At 33.8% G+C, this 20,250-nt stretch overlaps 2 protein-coding genes across 7 annotated transcripts in view; one reads left to right on the top strand and one right to left on the bottom strand.

Moving 5' to 3' along the window:
• The window catches only part of LOC143230335 (NACHT and WD repeat domain-containing protein 2), a 46,024-nt gene extending 37,563 nt beyond the window's left edge, over positions 1-8,461 (bottom strand). The window contains exon 1 of one of the 2 annotated variants that reach the window (XM_076463726.1): positions 8,215-8,461. In XM_076463726.1, the coding sequence (XP_076319841.1) occupies positions 8,215-8,305 (91 nt within the window). In that variant the 5' untranslated portion in view covers positions 8,306-8,461. Of the gene's footprint in view, positions 1-2,250; positions 2,582-8,214 lie in introns of those variants that run through there. The other variant, XM_076463725.1, reaches the window with a different exon arrangement.
• Positions 8,462-10,874: 2,413 nt separating this feature from the next.
• The window catches only part of LOC143230334 (progranulin-like), a 29,804-nt gene continuing 20,428 nt past the window's right edge, over positions 10,875-20,250 (top strand). Inside the window, exon 1 of one of the 5 annotated variants that reach the window (XM_076463719.1) lies at positions 10,875-11,088. In XM_076463719.1, coding sequence (XP_076319834.1) covers positions 11,035-11,088 — 54 coding nt within the window. In that variant the 5' untranslated portion in view covers positions 10,875-11,034. Of the gene's footprint in view, positions 11,089-11,235; positions 11,502-11,589; positions 12,102-20,250 lie in introns of those variants that run through there. The other 4 variants (XM_076463720.1, XM_076463718.1, XM_076463721.1 and 1 more) reach the window with 4 other exon arrangements.

The raw sequence follows: 20,250 nt of genomic DNA, 5'->3' as shown, positions 1-20,250 counted from the left end.
GAAACGAGAATTTCAAGTGGTCGGCCCAAGAAAATTTCGCCGGCATTGAGCACCAGCCGATCGTCGAACCAGATTAAGGTCCTTACGGACGCAGAATGCAGCTCAAGAACAATACAATGGCATCTACGAGAGAAAGACTTTTAAAAACCGTAAACGTTATCAAAGGCCACGCCTCCTTCCACACCACAAAACAGGTCGGTTAAAATTTGCTGAAAAGCACCAAACATAAGACGTAGAAGAGTGGACGAAGGTTTTGTTCTCTGATGAGAAAATATTTAACCTGGATGGTCCAGATGGCTTCCAACGTTACTGGCATGATAACAATATCCCACCAGAGACATTTTCTACATGACACAGTGGAGAAGGTTCCATCATGATCTAGGGTGCTCTCTCCTTCCATGGAACAATGGGTTATACAGGGGCGTCAAACAGCAGCTGGCTATATTAGCATGTTGGAGAGAGCATCCTTATTGACTGAAGGCTCTCGCTTGTGTGGAAATGACTGGATCTTTCAGCAGGACTACGCTGCAATCCACAATGCCCGCAAAGCAAAGGACTTTTTCAAGGCAAATAACGTGATTCTTTCGAACCATCCAGCGTGTTCGCTTGAACTAAACCCCATTGAAAATATTTGGGGGTGGATGGCAAGGGAAGTCTATAGAAATAGACGTCAATTCCAAACAGTGCATGATCTTCGTGAATCCATCTTCACCACTTGGAATAACATTCCAGCCAGCCTTCTGAAAACGCTTATATCGACCATGCCAAAGCGAATGTTTGAAGTTATTCGCAATGACGGCCGTGCAACTTACGACTGAGACCTCTTGTTGGGCATTTCCTACCCTGTTTAAGACTTCTTTTTGGCATGGTCTTAATTAAACTTTTGACCAGCTATTATTTAGGCTAATTTCATAGTGTTCACATTTTCCCTATTAAATGCTAAAAAAGGTTTTTATTTTTATTTTCCCTTTGCTTATTGTCATTTTTCGAAGCTTTTGTTTTTGAATTTCGCGCAAAGCTACTCGAGAGCTATCTGCGTTAGCCGTCCCTAATTTAGCAGTGTAAGAGTAGAGGGAAGGCAGCTAGTCATCACCACCCACCGCCAACTCTTGGGCTACTCTTTTACCAACGAATAGTGGGATTGACCGTTACATTATAACGCCCCCACGGCTGAAAAGGCGAGTATGTTTGGTGCGACGGGGATGCGAACCCGCGACCGTCATATTACGAGTCGCATGCCTTAACCCACCTGGCGATGCCGGGCCAATTTCGAAGCTCTACTCAAATAAGCGGTTGAGTCTAACAACGTAAAATGTTTTTTTTTATGTTCATTGGCCTTAAGATTTTGGCCAACAGTGTATAACAACGATTAAGATACAACTCGAAAATAAAAGTAAAATAAAACATTAGTAGTAGACATGATTTGAATTTAAACCATCGTTACGTTATACTTATTCGATACCTATATTAGTTACTGCGAGCAGAGATTCATTTTAGGGGCTAGCTCATTCTTTAGTTAATTTAACTCCGGCTTCTTTAAGAGTCTTGATTTAATAATTATGGAGTTTGTATAATTTTGAATATCAAATTCATTATTACTACTAAAGGAAAATTGCTTAGTCACGTCGACGTCGTGTGCACGTGACGTGAAAAATATAACAAACTGACTTTACATGATAATAAAATTGTAGGAATGAAAAATTAGATTGGTAATTTACTTTTATTAGTTGTGTGGTTATCCATGTATACTCCGCGAACCAGTAACTGAAACATTAAACAAGTTTCAAATTTAGTCATGTTTCATAATGAAAATTATAGTAATACATCGATACCCCTGATTTCTGAACATCCCATTAATGTTTATCCAAGTAAACACATGTATGCAGTAGTAGAAGAATAGACTTTAAGATCACAACAAAAATGTTTGGGGTGTGGGAGTCTTACTGAAACAAATACGTTTATATATTAAATGTTTACAGCAAGTGTTTCAAGACACCAGTATATTCATACCTCCAAACAAACGTAGATACACGGTACATAAATATCAAATTACATATTGTTCATATGTTAGGCCGCTAATCTATAAATTAAGCCATAAATTTTTCTAAAAGAGCCGAGCTAAATTTTAATATATATAAATTACAAGCAGATACTGATAGACTTTCGGAATGTGCTGTTTCTGCATTAGAAGCCAAGAACTGTCCACAAAGCCACCCACGTGCACTACGTATATTATTTAGAATAGCTTACCTGTAAAGGTGGAACTTGTGAAGATACGCACGATTTTAGAACTAACTGGAGGTAGCTCATCTAGACATCCAGCAAAAATCTTGTCTATTGCTCTTTCGTCCATGTTGAATTTTTAGTTTTATTTAATGATAGGTATGTCAGGAGATACTGGTAGATAAAATAAAACTATATTAGTGAGTTATTTCGTTCAACTATACAGTGAAGTCACTGTTGGGTAAAGGTTTCCTCTACTATGAGTGCCACAAATTTAAATTTATTACAGAGGAACGCTTCATAATGAACATACCACATTTAGAAACTTAGTTTTAACTCTGTGTGTAAGTGCTACCTGAACGAGCGTCGTGCACCTACTTTTCTGTTACTATGGCGACACGCATGCGTTACAACGGTCCCTTGTGGCCGGCAATTTCGGTGATTGTTGTATAGTGATTTCAAGTGGAAACACCTCATCTTATAGATAAACTCAAAATTTCTTTAGAAGTTGTATGTTTTCATTTGAATGTTCACACTGAAGAAATGAACAAAGAACTGAATAAAATGTGTTATTTATAGATTTAATTGTTCGCAAGTTTAGAACAGAATAAGATAGTTAAAAACTTGTTAATTTAAACCTTATTTTAATTTTTTATTTAAATTAATATATAACTTAATATTTTAATGTTCACCCCTTTTGCTATTTTCACTATCTAATTATCTATAAAATCTAAAAACATTGATAAAAACGACAAATGTAAAAAATTGTATAAAAATATTTTATTATTTACATATGTACTTCTGCAGAGTACCCGAAAATATTCTGTTTCAAGAGTAAATAAAACTAAAATTAAGAGCAAAATTATTTTTATTTCTTGCTTTTGAAATTTATATGTCATACTGTGTTGGAGACTACAGAGCATAAATTATTCTCGTGCATCATGGCATGCACACGTTTTACTGGCATTACGACAGTGTAAATAGCAACGGTAAGCGTTCCTTATGTAATTTTTATGTCTACTGACCGACTGACAGACAACATACTAATGTATAATAATACAAAATATTAAAAAAGTAACCCTCTTCAAACAGCTTTCGGAGGAAAATAGCTTAATAATAATTGAACTCAATAGTTTGTTTGTTTTGAATTTCGCGCAAAGCTACTCGAGAGCTATCTGCGCTAGCCATCCCTAATTTAGCAGTGTAAGACCAGAGAGAAGGTAGCTAGTCATCACCACCTACCGCCAATTCCTGGGCTACTCTTTTACCAACGAATAGTGAGATTGACCGTCACATTATAAAGCCCCTACGGCTGAAAGGGCGAGCATGTTTGGTGCGATGGGGATTCGAACCCGCGACCCTCAAATTACGAGTCGAACACCTTAACCCACCTGACCATGCCGAGCCGATATCAATAGTTCAAACATAAAGATGCATTTTCCATATAGTTTTATTATAATGATTATAATATTAACTTATGATTAAAACAATATTATCTAGATAAATAAAGTGATGGAATGTGTGCATTGCAAAGACTAACACTGATATTGAAATTCATTAGTGCACAACAACTAGGACATTTTCACCTACCTCCTGCAAAATATACACACACGTACACATTCACATTAATCATTGTTTTACCAGTAATATTGTCTAAATTTATCGTTTATGGTTACAAAAATAGAGTCTTAATTTAAAATGAAACTACGGGACTACGACAGTAAATTCGAGTTTAAAACGTGTTTTCACTTAATTTCTATTTTAAGAACAATAAAAAGGAAAAATAAATAAAATTTTAATGGAAAATAGGGTTCATTAGTTATTTGAAGATTTGCTACAAGAAGTATCCAACATAAAATAAATGATGCAATAAAATTGTGATTTGCCAACCAATAAAAATCTAATCAACTAGTATCACTTTATTTGTTTGTGTACTTTTTATTGGAACGTATATTTTGTTTTGGATACTTCTCATAGCAATTTTACGAATAACCAACGATTCCTACTTCCAGTTTAAATTTTATTTTATTTTTCCCTGTTAAATTGTTCAGCTTTCTATGTCCACGGAAAGGACGCATCTCTAAACTTTTTGTGTACCCATATCCCTGGTAGCTATATACCTGCTGATCATACGATAAGCAAAAACATGTGTTGGTAGTACTTCGAAAAAAAAATAGTGGATTGCTTTAATATTTCAAATATAAGAAGTGTTCCTTATTTCAATATGTGTTTCTCATTAAAGTGCTAAATGAGCAGCGTAACTACAAAGGACGTTCCTCACAAAGTTAACTGAGCCCCAGCATATATTTCCCTATAATTGTAGTTACCATTCTGGTTGGTTTAAACTCACCTTTGGCTAGGAACTCTCAGTAATTGGGGAAAGTGGAGCATATGTCACTGTAACCAAATAACCAAAACTCGAGAAGGATTGTAATTTATCATATATATATATACTTACAAATAATTTTTTTCCTCTAAAATAACAATAAAATTATAGTGTGCAAGACAGAAATGGTGATAGTAGTTTGACATTATATATTTAAAAACGGCTGGTATGGGTAAAGAAAGCACGGATTACTAGTTCGACATTGTTTTCATTTATTTTCTTTCCTTCCATATATATTATTTGTAAGAATTACGTATTAAGAGTATCGAAATATATGATAACATACACACTTACGAAAGACAGTATATGTTGTTGACAGAATATTCGATTTTCCTTTCATATAATCGTTTTTCTGTGTATACTCAACTTATATGAAATAAAGTAACCCTTTATCTCGAAATTAGCTCATCAAAAATGCCTAGAATTTTGAGTATCGACCTAACTCGTAACAGTTACATGTTAGATATTATTTGATGTTGAATATGTTTTATATAGAAACTTCACTTGTGGCGTGAAGATATGAGATCTCTTTCTCCTATAACATATAGTTTTTTTCGTTTTTAAATTCTTGATAAATATGTCAATGTAATGTGCTTACTAAACTCTTGGTGATACTTTATGGAACAGGAGTTGGTCAGGAATTATATCTATTGGTAAATAAAATGGCATAAAACTACATAATGGACTATCTCTACTTTACTCACCATGGATATCGAAACCTAGCGTTGTAAATCTGCAAACTTACCACTGAGCCAATGGGGGCATTAAATATAATAGTTGTACTGTACGATATATGTGGGAAAGCATTTGAAATTTAATTATTCAGAATGAGTAATATTTCTTGTATAAAATATTGTGTAAATGATATGTGTTGATTAGCAAGTTACAATAAATGTAACGTAGGAAAGTAATACTTATTGAAATGTAACAACTGCAAAATGCTAAATCTAAGTTTAAAAGATACACATACACACACACACACATATATTTATATCATACAGAAACTATTGTTTTTCTTTTCATTTAAAAAAGTAATGTAAATATTCTGTTGTCATATTACATACTAGCCTATAAATGTTTGGTGTTTATTAGACCATAGCATCTAGGCTATCTGCACCACTATCCAGTAACACAAAATAATTGATTAAGAAAATAAACTTTTAAAATATGCTATCCATTCTTCCTTGCACTAATTCAAACAAAAACAATTCTTAGTTTCGAAACAAAATCTCAAATTAAATTTGATATTAATGTTAGATTGAACATTACAAGGAAAATATTACAACATAACTGTGTTATACAAATTTTATTTACTAATGTCCTTATTATTTTAATACATTTAACGATAGGCCAAGATATTTAATTTTACGTATATTTAATTGCTATTAGATATAATAAGAGATATATTTCATCATTTTGAGATCACACAGTTCATGAAGTTTTTTTAAACCTTTGTTACATTTTGTCATTTATTTCATTTATTACTGCCTGTAGCTGACCAATAACAGTACTTCTATGTGTCGCTTAGGTTCTTTTAAAAGAATCACGCAATTTTCTTGAAGTTTCAACAATAATTAAGCACACCAGCGCTTTTGTAAAACAAGTATTGTTGATTCCTACTATCAAGGATATTTTACAAATTTCAAGGACAAGCGGGAATTGCGCAATACACTGTCAACAATATACGTCACATGCAAAAAAGAAAATTATGTACTAAACAAGCATAGGTATTAAAATAAACTTCCCTTTGGTGGTCTCAGAAGATAGTCCGATGTGGCTTTGCTTTTAGAGAGACACACACACATTAAAATAAACGCATAACGGTAAATCCGTTACACTTTACTTTGACATTATTGCTATTTATTTTAGTTTTTGCCTTTGTGTTAGTGTTGTAATCTAAGTTCAAAGCTACACATTGGATTATATGCACTCTGCTCGCCGCAAGGAATCTTACCCCGGATTTTAGCGTTCTAAGTCCCTGAACTTACTATTGACTCACCGGGAAGGGGAGTTTTACGCTAGAAAAATATATTATTTCTTTAATGTTATTAAACTTACTTCTAATGAAAAAATACAACAGGAACTTTTTTGTGAATGTATTGTTCTTAGTACTATTAAACTAGAAATAGAAAGCAATTATTTTCTACAGTGTGTATGTGGAGCTGAATGTTAAAATGCAATAGTTCTGTGATGGTGTTTTAAAGGTGAATTTTCAACAAATTTAATAATTGCCTTAGAAACTGTACTTTGGTTAGGTATGATTCCTGTGTGGTTGCCATATTTTTAAACACTTTAGTTTTTTGAGTAAAAAATGAAACAAAATATGCGAGTCCTCGAACTCAAGTTCCTCTCAGTCGTTCGGCTGTTTCCGTGACGTTTTACAACTATGACATAATAGTTGCCAAATACGCTTCGTTGCGCGCCGACCATTTCGTTCCTTTCAGTGCTGGTGTTTTTTGTAAATCTATCGGTGCTGTTTTCGGATTACATACTTTGTGAGACTATTTTTTGTCTTGATATTGCTACTTTATGTTTGTTTTATGATAACATGGTTTACTGCGTTGCTTATGGTTGTAAAAACGGTTCGGCATCGGGCAAAAGCTTCTTTTCGTTTCCGTGCAAGGAGAAAGAACCGGCAAGGTGGCGACAGTGGGTGCGGATGGTCAATAGGAAGAACTGGACTCCTTCACACCATACAAAGCTTTGTCAAGATCACTTTGAACGCTCATGTTTTGTGTCGGATCCCACTGTTTTGGATTCCGTGGGTTTCAAGCCAGGCAGGTTGAGACTGAAAAAAAACCATCGGCAGTAGACAGGATCGTCTCCACCATCTTTCCTTGTGTAGGGCTGAGGACTGATCTCAGCCTGCAGCGTACAGGTTCCACCCCTCTGAAGCCATCCCTTGCCATCACGAAAAGAACAAAATTAAAGGTATGTGTAGAGTATATTCCAAGTTTTAAAGCTGGTAGATCATTCTGTAGATGTTTTGTATCATTTTTAAATATGGAAAAGTTTGAAGAATTCCATTTTTCAAATTTAACATTTCAAGATAAATTAACTATTCAGACTGCTACATCTAGTTTGATTTTATAGACAGGATTATGACGTATAATTGAAATTCATTTTGTTACGAATCATAAATACCCGGTACTGTTTGTTTTTGAATTTTGCACAAAGCTACTCGAGAGCTATCTGCGCTAGCCGTCCCTAATTTAGCAGTGTAAGACCAGAGAGAAGCTAGCTAATCATCACCACCCACCGCCAACTCTTGGGCTACTCTTTTACCAACGAATAGTGGGATTGACCGTCACATTATAACGCCCCCACGGCTGAAAGGGCGAGCATGTTTGGCGCGACGGGGATGTGAACCCGCGACCCTCAGATTATGAGTCGCACGCCTTAACGCGCTTGACCATGCCGGGCCCAAATACCCGGTACAATGATTGTGGAAGGGCCGAGAATTAGTTACCATAGTCGGCAAAGTATAAACAAATAAAACCCAGTCTGTGATACCAATAATTTATAAACACCAGACAGGTTTCGAGATGCCTAAAATTGCACGTGAAATAATACAGACCATATTTGTTGTCATGACTTAGGCTTACCATTCTTCCACTGGAGGTATGACCGACTCGCAACCGGCCTGGGCGCTATCAGTATCAGTTCCGCTACTCTGGCTCGTGGAACTGTCCTCATCACTAGAACTTGTCAGATCTGTGTCAAAAGTAACTATTCCAGGTTCGTTCAGAGTAGGTTCGAATTGATATGGCGCTACCCGACACTATTCAAAACACAAAGTCAAAACAGACTCCGCATCTGTTTCTCCGTATGCACTGGCCATGTTTATTTACATTCAACGCGCTGGCATTGGCGGTTTGTTTGGCAATATTACATCACACTACTTTTCCTAGCGGCAAACGTAAAAAACTAAAACGTTTGGATTGCCGCTCGGAAAGGGCTCTTTCTGCACCAAGTTCTATGTTTCATTTATTAGCACATACTTTTTATAAAAAATGTGAACCTGCAAAATTAATCAGTATGAGTAGTTCTTTTGACTGCAAAGTTTTCTTTTTTCTGTAAAATTCACCTTTAAAGACATCAAGTTCCTGAATATGAGAAACAATCCGTTTTTGTTTTTTAATTAATTTGTTACCAAAATATCATTTATTGTACAAAAATGAAATAATAAAGAACAGAAGCATGTAAAGCATTAAATTAAATTAATTGCGTACTTTAATTTTTTTTAGCTCTGGTAGTCATTAACTGTTAAATTGCATAACTACTCTTTATATCAAACTAATGTGCCCGGCATAGCCGAGCGCGTTAGGCGTGCGACTCGAAATCCGAGGGTCGCGGGTTCGCATCCCAGTCGCACTAAACATGTTCGCCCTTTCAGCCGTGGGGGCGTTATTATGTGACGGTCAATCCCACTATTCGTTGGTAAAAAAGTAGCCCAAGAGATGGCGGTGGGTGGTGATGACTAGCTGTCTTCCCTCTAGTCTTACACTGTAAAATTAGGGACGGCTCAGGTTTCTCCTGCTGGTTGGGGTTGGGGGTTGTGCAGTAAGCTAACAATTTACTCACTTAAAAAACCAGTCGGTTAATGAATCCGCAAGCGATTGCGGCCCTATGTTCCTTCGTGGAATCGAGAGGCATAATAAAAAAAGAAATATATCAAACTATTAAACAAGTTTCAACTAAAGGGTTAATATTCTGTACAAATGCTTCCAACATACACAAAACCTTTTACATTGTAATATCATATTTAGCTACATTAACTATACTATTTTCTATTTGTATGTTGCGATTCCTCTGTACAAATCAGTCCTTGGCAAAATATTTGTTTTTATTTTATAAATATGTAATAATGAAATATATGTTAAATGTTTACTTTTATGCCGAGAAGAGCATGCCTGATATGTTCACTGCTCGCGTTCCAACTACTTAAAAACATATTCCACATTTTAGAGCAGTGGATAAACTCTAAAAGCAACAGTCAAATCCTACTATTCAGTTAGACTATTAATGCTAGCACAGGAATTTTATATTTGATAGCAGGGCATCAAAATTAGTTTTACGTGTTAATAATATGAAAGTTAACTTTAAAATCATAATATCAGAATTCTTTGCTTGTCGTGGAGCGCAAAGCTGCACAATTGACTATCTGTACTCTGCCCTGGCCCGGCATGGCCAAGTGTGTTAAGGCGTGCGACTCGTAATCTGAGGGTCGCGGGTTCGCATCCTGGTCGCGCCAAACATGTTCGCCCTTTCAGCCGTGGGGGCGTTATTATGTGACGGTCAATCCCACTATTCGTTGGTAAAAGAGTAGCCCAAGAGTTGGCCGTGGGTGGTGATGACTGGCTGCCTTCCCTCTAGTCTTACACTGCTAAATTAGGGACGGCTAGCACAGATAGCCCTCGAGTAGCTTTGTGCGAAATTCTAAAAAACAAACAAACAAACAAGTACTCTGCCCATAACGGGAACAGAAACCTGGTTATCAGCATTGCTACGTGCAAACTTACAGGTGAACCACTGTGGGATAAAATTAAAAATAAGCGGCTTTAAATTAAAATAAACAAATAAATGTAATTTTAAGTTACTTAAATAAAATAAGGTAAGAATTACAATTAATTTGTTTGGTCTTGTTCACACCGTACGTTGTTTATAAATATTCATGAAAATGAAGTGCCTAGACCACTGTTATGTACGTCATACCCTAGCTGGCATGATGGGTCGGCACTGGATGAGATAAATGTTGTTTGTGGTTTGTTTTGAATCTCGCGCAAAGCTACACGAGGGCTAACTGCGCTAGCCGTCCCTAATTTAGCAGTATAAGTCTAGAGGGAAGGCAGCTAGCCATCACTACCCACCACCAACTCATGGGCTAGTCTTTTACCAACGAAAAGTGGGATTGACCGAAACGTTTTAACGCCTCCACGGCTAAAAGGGTGAGCATGTGTGGTGTGGTAGGAATTCGAACCTGTGATCCTCAGATTTGAGTGCCTTAATCACCTGGCCATTCCGGCCAGTTAAATGTAGTACAGTTGACTTATTATAACATATTCTCCTTTGTTTTCACTCACAGGTTCTCAGAATATATTAACTACGATGCTTTTATAATTGTTTTGTTGCTGTTGTCAAAAAACAGTTTCATGTAACTGAGGAAATGAATATGTATATATTGCATTTCAACCTACGAAAAACGATATAATTTGCATGATAACTACAAGGTTAATATATACAACTTACAAGAGCAATATTACTTTACAGAAGACGTTGAATAGTATTTTCCGAAAGTCAAAACTATTACTGTGCTGTAAAGCATTTACATTTATTACATATATTGTAAAATCATTTTATTGAAGGGGAGTCGAAGGCCGCCTGGAAGAATCACTTGCTTTTATCACTCGCATTATTATACAGTAATGTGCAGTCGGTCACTCAGTAAGGCAGTAGACACTAAAATGACGTTATATAAGGTACGTCTAAAATTGCAATTTGTAAAACGTGTGCATGCAATGATGCACGAGAATAATTATATGCTCTGTAGGCTCCAACACAGTACGACATATGAATTTCAAAAGCAAGAAATAAAAGTATTTCGAACTCTTAATTTTATTTTTATTTACATTTGAAAGAGAATACTTACGGGATCTGCGCTTGTACATCTAGTGTTACCTCGTAGATACAGAATATCGTTTCTATGTGACGTAGGGGAAGGCAGGTTATTTTGCTAAGCGCAATGTTACATAATGGAACATCTGCACTGTATAAACCACGGGTATTAAAACACGATTTTTAGCGTTATAAGCCTTTAGACTTTCCACTGAGCAAATGGTGATCGGGAAGTTAGGCTAACTCACCAAAGTCAATGAAGAGTAGGAAATGATAGGTAATTTTTAGGATCATAATCGTTGGAGAAACATAATAGTTTTCACCAATTAATTGCTCTTTATGTATATTAAACAATTTCATTCGTATTTTATTAGTCAGAGCGAAAGTCATCTTCCTTTATTTTATTTACAACATAGTAGTTAGTATAAAAGTAAAATATTTCCTTTGTGTATGGTATCAGTATAGGAACTTGATTTTGAACCTTACTTAATAAAGTCCAAAGTGCTACTACTACAATTTATATATCTTATTGCCACATGCTTAATATTATAAGCTGTGCATGTTTACTCACCCTTTCAGAAAACAGAACCAGAACCAAAAACGTTGTGTACTTAGTAAAACTAGCACTTGTAAGGTATTAAGCTGTTTTTTATTGACTTACTACATTTAGGTAAGTTTTTGTTGTAACGCGCTCACGGTGGTTAAGCAGTGTCTAATGTCAAGACTAAAATTGGAACCTAACTCTTATTTAAAATTATGAATATAGAAGACGAGTTCAATAAACTAGTATATTATAAATAGTATAATTTATACACTTAAACCAAATAGTAAATTACACTTACAGGTTACGACTTAATCTATATCTTAGCACTGAATAGTGAGCTTTAGTCTTTAGATATTTGTGCATTTTTTAAAAATTCTTTATTTTGAGTTCGTATTAGTTTGAACTACTCAACTTTCCATTAAAGTTTAAACCTAATGTATAACCTAGCCACATATGATAACGAATCTTTCATGTTTAACGTAAAGTTAAAAAATTGTTCTTGAAATTTAAGTTTATCTTTCATTTGTCTTTTTCTTTAACCAAAATTTAGTATGAATTAAACAAGAGTTATTAAGTAATCCACATTAAGAATTCAGAACTGTTAAATGTTGAGTAAGTGTTGGGGTGAGTTTTGGATTAACTTAAAAATTATAATATATTATAATATAGTGCAGAAATCACACACAGTGACTTATATTTTGGTTAAACTACAAACAGTTGAGTGTTAAGTGTACTTCTTTTGCATTGATTTTAATAATAATGCAGAAACTTGTAATTGGTGTCTTAAGCATTCATAGACTATGTATGTCAAACACATTTTGGTAAGAATGTAAAAATGTAAGAGTAACTGGATGTCTTTTTTGCATTAAGTGTAAACTGATGCGTGTTGTTCTGAGGTAAGAGTTTTTTCACTTTTGACATTAATTTTATAAAGAACATTGTTGTACATTCAGATAACATTTTATTACAATGCTACACTTGAAACTTCAACTAATATCTATAGGCCACTTTATATGTAGTGTATTTGGTGAGGTTTTCTTAATGATGAAGGAAAAAAGCAATATGTAATGCAAAATTATACAAGAGCTCACATGAATATGATATGTCACCTCTTTACAGAACTTGGAAGGCATTTAATTTTTTTAGGAAGAACCACTTGTCAAGAAAACTTAAAATCTTTATCAAACAAGTAGAAAATAATTATGAAATACTTTCTACTGTATTTGTCCACAATCAGTGATCCACAGATTATTCTAACAATCTACCATTTTGAATATGTAATTCTATATCCTTGAACATTTTCACATTTTTAATAATAACATTTAAAACCATTCTGAAAGTACAAGTTGTGTTAGAGTACCATATTGGCATCTTTTTTCTTACTGTTTAGAAACTTTACTATTATAATAGGATTCATTGCCCATGACATTACAACCTATTTAGTTAAATTGATAACTGTAAATTTTAACTACATACATATAATTTAATGTGTTGACCCCTTAAGGCCATCATATTCACTAAAATAAACATTAAAATAAAAGGGCAACATTCAGAGTCACCCCTTATCATTAAAACATTTATAAAATTTTTTATTAAACTCCCTTAAATCACATGCATCTACTACGTCTGAAAGCAATCCATTTCAAAGGCCAAACACCCCGTTAGAAAAGTAAAGTTGCCTTAACTCCTACCCAGTTTAATGTTATTTGTTCCACCTAGTTTTACCATTCTCCCCATTAAATATGAAAAGAGATGATGCATCAATATTATCAATTTCCTTAACAATTATTAAAATCAGATGCTCTCTTACTCTTCCTTTTTTTGATATAAAACAATTTTAGAGACCTTATTAACTTGCCCTCATATGACAACTTTTCCATCCCATGTATTGTCTCTAAAACTTTTATAACAATTCATTGTCCTTCCTAAAGGAGAGAGATCAAGATGGAACACAGTACTCCAAATTTGGTCTAACCAATGACCTATACAACAAAATTATATGATTAGACTTGTATTCAATATTTCTGTAGATACAGTCTAATACTTTGTTTGCTCTGTCACTAACAATGGCACATTGTTTGGGCAGTTTAAGAAACTTATCAACTAGAATACAAAGATCTTTTTAATCCATAACACTGTTAAGATTATTCTCAGCAAAATTATACCCAAAATTCAAATTATGATAACCCATGTGTATTAACTAGCATTTATTATAATGACAAACCATCTGCTATTTATTGGAGCATCTTACCAAATAATCAAAATCCTTTTGCAAAACAGTATCCTAAAATGAGAGATAATTTATAAATCCTTACTTTTAAATATTAAAGAAAAAGTAAAATTTTTATTAACCAGTCATCTCATAATCACCAGATATGAGCAAGCCATACTCTAATTCTAACATTTTGCTTGCCCTTGATGTATTTAAAGTTCTTAACATTTTCAGCCAGCCTCTCTTTTCAGTTTTATTTCAGTTTCCTAATTCTCTGTAACCATCTTATAATTATCTAAATGAAATCTCCCATGATAGCAGACAACTTAAACTTGTAATGAATTTGTAATGCTTTTATTTAATTTTACCCTCTATACCCTTTGTGAACCAATCTAGTTCTGTACATATAGTCACCCATTTTTTATATAAGAATTATTTCTAGATTTAATTTTTTTTTACGTTTTCCTCATTCAGTCAGTATCTCCAATTAACTAAATTGCCCAATTCACGTCAGATAATTCTTCACTCATCAAAATTTGCTTTTTCGAAAGTGAGAACCAAAGTTTTATCGTTTCTTATCTCTTTATATGCAATAAAATGTCAAACCTCATTAAATAATAATTATTTTCAGGTATATGTTCCCCATTCTCCATCCTGAATTCTTTATCTCATTGTAGAGTTTATTATTAATTTTCCCAGTTTCAGATTGTTTGTAAAAATTCCAATTAATAGCTTTCTTCTCTTTTAACCACTAACAGAACCTCAAATATATTCAGTCTTATTACAGTTAATAAATTTTAAAGATAGTTTGAATGGGTAATGAAGAAGACCTTTTTATGAGTTTAACATAATAATGTACAACATTTTGACAAAGGTTTGTCATCATCGGGTTCCTTCTTGAAATATTAGTCATTTGTTACCATGTTAAACCTGTTATAAAGTTATCTTCAATACCCATTCAAGCCACCTTCAAACTTTATTGTTTCAAAGTTGGTTCCTTATCATCAAATCTCATTGCTGTTAATTTTAATATTCTCAGCTTGAACAAGATAAATCACATTGTACAAATAAAGAGTTTTAAGTACTCTATCCCTATTAAATAATATATAACACTGTATTCCCCATTAATTTCTGTAATCAAAATTTTATACATTTAATAAGGTTTCAGTTACTCCCATTACCTCAAACTGTTCTGTAATGACTAATGCCCTAAATTAATGTTTTATTTCTTATACTTCTAGCATTACAATAATAAAAGTTTGGCATATCATTTAAACTACTACTGTGCTTTACCTTACCCTAAATCTGTTTTCATCATTATTATGATTCTCACTACTATCAAGTTCTTTTTTACAGTTTAATTAATAGGCCTTACAAAGACATTGGAACCTCTACCCCATATAAATATAAACAATCTATTACCAGAAACATCTTCTTCCCATTAAACTGATCTCACAAATCCAACCATCCAACCTGCTTGTCCTTAAATATTTACCTAAGCCTAATATTCAGCCTTAGTGATCTACTATAGTTTTCACCACAGTTTTAACTCTGCAGTATCCATGGTAGAACTAAATCAAGACAGTTCTGGAAACTTGGAATAGATGATAATTAGATGGGGCAAGGTCTGGAGAATAAGGAGGATGTGGAAGTTTTACCCAGTCTAGCTCATCAATCTTTGCAGATGTGATCCTTGCTGTATAGGGCCATGTATTATCGTGGTGTAACACAATACTTTTTTGATTGATCAAAGCAGGCTTCTTTTCTTTCAGTGCAACTTTCAGGTGCTCTAACTGTTGACAGTAAAAGTCTGATATAATCATTACATTGAGCAGCAGCAACTCAAAGTGGATCACACCAACAATATACCACCAAACATTTAACAAGACTTTTCTAGGGTGGAGGTCCATTTTGGGTTGTGCTTCAGCCAGTTTACCTGCACTGAGTCATTGTCTGCAGCACTTAACATTTTTATAACATATCCAATTTTCGTCTCTAGTGACTAACCTGTCCAAAAAAGATGAGTTATGTTCAAGAGATTGCAGAGAAGTGCAAATGTTCACTCTTGCTCTAAGAGTGGCTTCTGTCAAATCATGGGGGGCCTATGACGTTGAATTGTTGAATGGTTGTATTAAGCTTTTGTGCTAGTTCTTCAACTGTTACAGCACAGTCTTCATTAAACTCAACAGGACGATCTGAACATGGCACATCACTTAAGCTGTATCACCTGATCTGAACTTTTGAAACTACCTTCAACATTTTCTTCCATTGAGAGACTCTGCATCATAAACACCTTGAATGTTTCATGTAGTTTCTGCTGCTCTATTGCCTTTTTTAAACTCTTAAAGCATTATATGGCTAATGTGGTCCTCAGACACATCTGTTTTCATAAGGGCTTATTCCATTAATGATCTGAAAAAGCAGAATTGGGTTAGTTTATTTTATTTGTCTGAACATTTTTTACATGTCCTACTACACATTTTAGTCATTAAAGTCTTTTTTAAAAACAGAAATCATGATGCACTTTCTGTGTTAAATTTTCGGACATTACTTATTGGATGATGCTATAGATTTTAGTGAGACATGGTATGTTGAATGCAGCGCTGTTTAAAATTAGAAGTTTCTTATGGCAGAATACTAAATTTATAGCTTTGTACAAATTAGGAACTCAAATTACTGATATTAGCAAGCTATAATATCAAATAAGAACCTTATATCTTTTTATTTTGCTGAGATGTGGCTTATGTACTGAATCAAACACAGTGGCCTCATTACTTCTCTCTATTTTTGGAAATGGTCACTTATGTACACTTACTTTAATATATGGCATATGAATAACCAATGACAGCTTAGGATATCCTAAGCAAGTTTTTCTCAGCCATTTTAATCTTTGAAAAGGCTACCATGTTCTTTTGAACCAAGATTTCAAGAAAATGGGTTGTCTTTAGTCTGCTCAAAGTTTCATATGTTTTAAAACCATAAATATAACCTAGTAATTAACTTTAAAATATATGGAATCCTATGGCATCAGTATAGTTATTTATTATTTTTGGGCTATTGAACTTTATATATATAAAACCTAACAATAAAAAGTTATTTGATATCCTCCATATGCAAAATTTTAAAAAGCTTAGCAACTGAGTTTAATGGTTGTAACTAAAATAATAGTTTTTTTGCTTTAATTCTTTGTTTATTGTTGTACATTGTAAGAAAAATAAGTTCAATAATTTATTTCTAAATAGTAATATTCTATTTACATATATAAAGTATAATAATATTGAAATGAGACTGTACATTACAAAATACTAGTGCAATATAACATAACCAAGACAGAGATGACAGAAGGTCAATTTTATGTTATTGGATATGTAACGTGAACTGTTTCGATGCAGGTTATGTAATGTTAGCTAGGCATGATTGGAAGATCAGTATGATAAAAAATAATAAATGTGTATATAAATATATAGCATTATGAAACTTAAGCTACTTAGACTAAACGTTTTTACTTTCATGTTATAATATATAGTCATTTTAGCCTGAAAAAAGTGTAATTTATATTTATTTCTTGATTTTTTAATGATGGTTACAAGGTTGGTCAAGTGATAGATCCTACATCGGTAGGGTATAGAAAATAACATAAAATATAAAGTTAATGAAAACAAATGTTTGAAATATATTTAGGAGGTATTAGAGATTATTCAAACAATATTTGAGATTTTTGGGACAAAGAATAGTTTTTTAAATCATAATATGAAATTACATTGTATTCAGACTTGTAAATACTTAACATGCAAATGTGTATAATATACTGATCCTGTTGCAAAAGAGTTAATTATAAGTTGAAAATCGCTTTGCTTTCCGAATAGTAACAAATCATACTCTATTTTCACTACAAGTTTTAGTAAACATATTTCATTAGAAAAATAAGAATATTTTGTGTACACAAAAATTTGCAGTTTATCAAATTTTATGAAGCTAAACATACTGCATCAAAAGTTATCATATATATACTTGTGTATATTTTATCAAGCCCATCACAAATGAATTGATTTAGTCCACATTGTTGCTTAAAAATTTTGATTAATAATATCAATGTCTCTTATAACTTTCTTTTTAAAGTTGAATGTCTGCACTTACGTTCAAACTGTTAGGGTTTCTCTCTCTCTTTTGCAATCAGTTATATTTAATTAATAAAAAATTTTATGTTAAAAATACTATACCTGTTAACCTAATTGGAATTTTACTGTTACATGTCATTTTTTTTGCTTATGTCAGCTGCATTTCTTTTAATTGGCTGCAGAAAGGTATTCTTGCAGTTTAAGTTTCCTGTAGCTATATGATTAACCCATGTAACATCAGGTAGATGTAGATAAAAAAAATACACATATACACAAAACTTGAAGTGGGGCTACTATAGGAGCTCTGACAGCATGTTTTTTAATAAAAACTGATGACTTTAAATTACACATAGTGGTGTGATGAAAAATCACTTGAACTCTTGCAAAATTCTTTTGAATCTATGCCAGGCCCTCCAAGAGATAGTACCATTTTTCCTCCAACTGCGTAGGAGACTCTCAGTGCTTCAGCAGAGGCTCACCTTCATGGTTGTAGAACATCTAGATCATTGTCCACTTGACTGCCTGTTTTTAGCAGTGTCATTTTCAAACCATGTGTTGCTGTAGTGTCATGTGTTCTTTAATTTTATTTGGGGGCCTTTGTGGGTAGTTCATCTACTCCATCTAGAGCATCTTTGTCTGTACAGGTTTGGCTATTGAAGTGAATGCCCTTGTTTTGATGGTGATTAATTCCATTGCCTTCACCACCACTAATAGGGTGGTGGCTATTGTTACCCCTGGTGTCATGCTCATTGGTTGACCTTTCCACTGATTATTAGTCCTTTTTAAGAAGTTTAATTTTGGGAAGGTGTTGATGGGTGGTGGCATTATTTCTTTGTGAAACATCTTTTGCTGGAGCATTTGAAAATTTTCTCTTAACTTTCCAGTTGTATTCATGTCTTGGACAGCTGACAAGCTAGGTGGGTGTTGGGGGTTTGCCAGCTTGACCTTTCACTTTTTGACTTGACTGGCAAGATTATGGTTAGTTTGAATGATTCTGAAGATGTTAGGGCTAGAATTTTAACAGCCTCGGTTTAGAGCTTGCGTGTCCAAAGCATCATTGAGCAATGTCACTTCATTCATTAGCTTGATCAATACAAAGAGAAGACTAGCCTCATCAGTGTTTTATATAGCAAGGTATTCTTTAAGGTTAGAGAAATCTCTGAAAAGAAACCTCTTTCTCTGATTTACTATAGTTTATGGTTTTATAATGCAACAGAGGAAATAACTTACTAGTTGATAACAAAGATAACCAGAAAGGTTAAGAATTTTATCTTAAGTAAATAAAGTCAGGATAGACAATGCAGTTGGCCAGAAAAATTAGATTAAAAGTGTGGGCTCAAGCTGTTACATCATGTTTACAGCAATTCATTGCTCTCAAGGTTTTCTTTGGAGCAGAGTGTTAAAATTATTGCCATGATCAAGTGACATTTCTACAGGCTTGCTTGTACTCAGTGTATTTTACCTGTATAAGATGTATCTCAACAACTTGGCCCATCCAGGTAACCTCGGGTCTCATGTTTGACCTATATTCACCTGTCACTTTCAAGGTTGTCATAAGCATGACAATGGCTTACAGTTGTTCATGAACTTGGCCAAGTTTTTTTATTACTCTCTGGTTGAACAAGATGGAGCTTGGATCTAGTAGTAATAAAATGAAGTGTGAAACAACACGGTTGCATACACTCATACTACTAATCACCAAAATAGGCTGGTTGCCACATAAGTACTTACTTTGATTTTTACTTTAGTTCTGCTGTTATTATCTTTTTGCAGCATCATAATTAGGTTTATGACAGCAGACTGTAATATATGGCCAAATACCAAGTATCATTCACATAGACCAGGTATTGTATTACCTCTTCCAAGGTACAGCCATTTCATGCAGTAACATGACTGAAATTTCTCAAAACATAGAAACAACATGGAGGGATGTTCTTCACCTCAATCACAGTTATCTGTGGTTTTGGTGTAAATTTATCTCCTGTTTCTCCTGGTCTGTAATGGTGGATGTAATGCTGTGTTAATTGCTTGTGTTTCAACTTGTGTCATAAAAATATTGGCTAGAACTGGTGATACTGGGTTGCCCATGCTTAGGCCATTTGTTTGTATATAGTTTTGGTTGTTGAACATGAAGTTTGTCTTTATCGTGGTG

The sequence above is a fragment of the Tachypleus tridentatus genome, chromosome 10, assembly GCF_004210375.1.
Source record: "Tachypleus tridentatus isolate NWPU-2018 chromosome 10, ASM421037v1, whole genome shotgun sequence".
Classification (NCBI taxonomy): Eukaryota; Metazoa; Arthropoda; class Merostomata; order Xiphosura; family Limulidae; genus Tachypleus; species Tachypleus tridentatus.
This window is presented reverse-complemented; position numbering and strand designations above follow the sequence as displayed.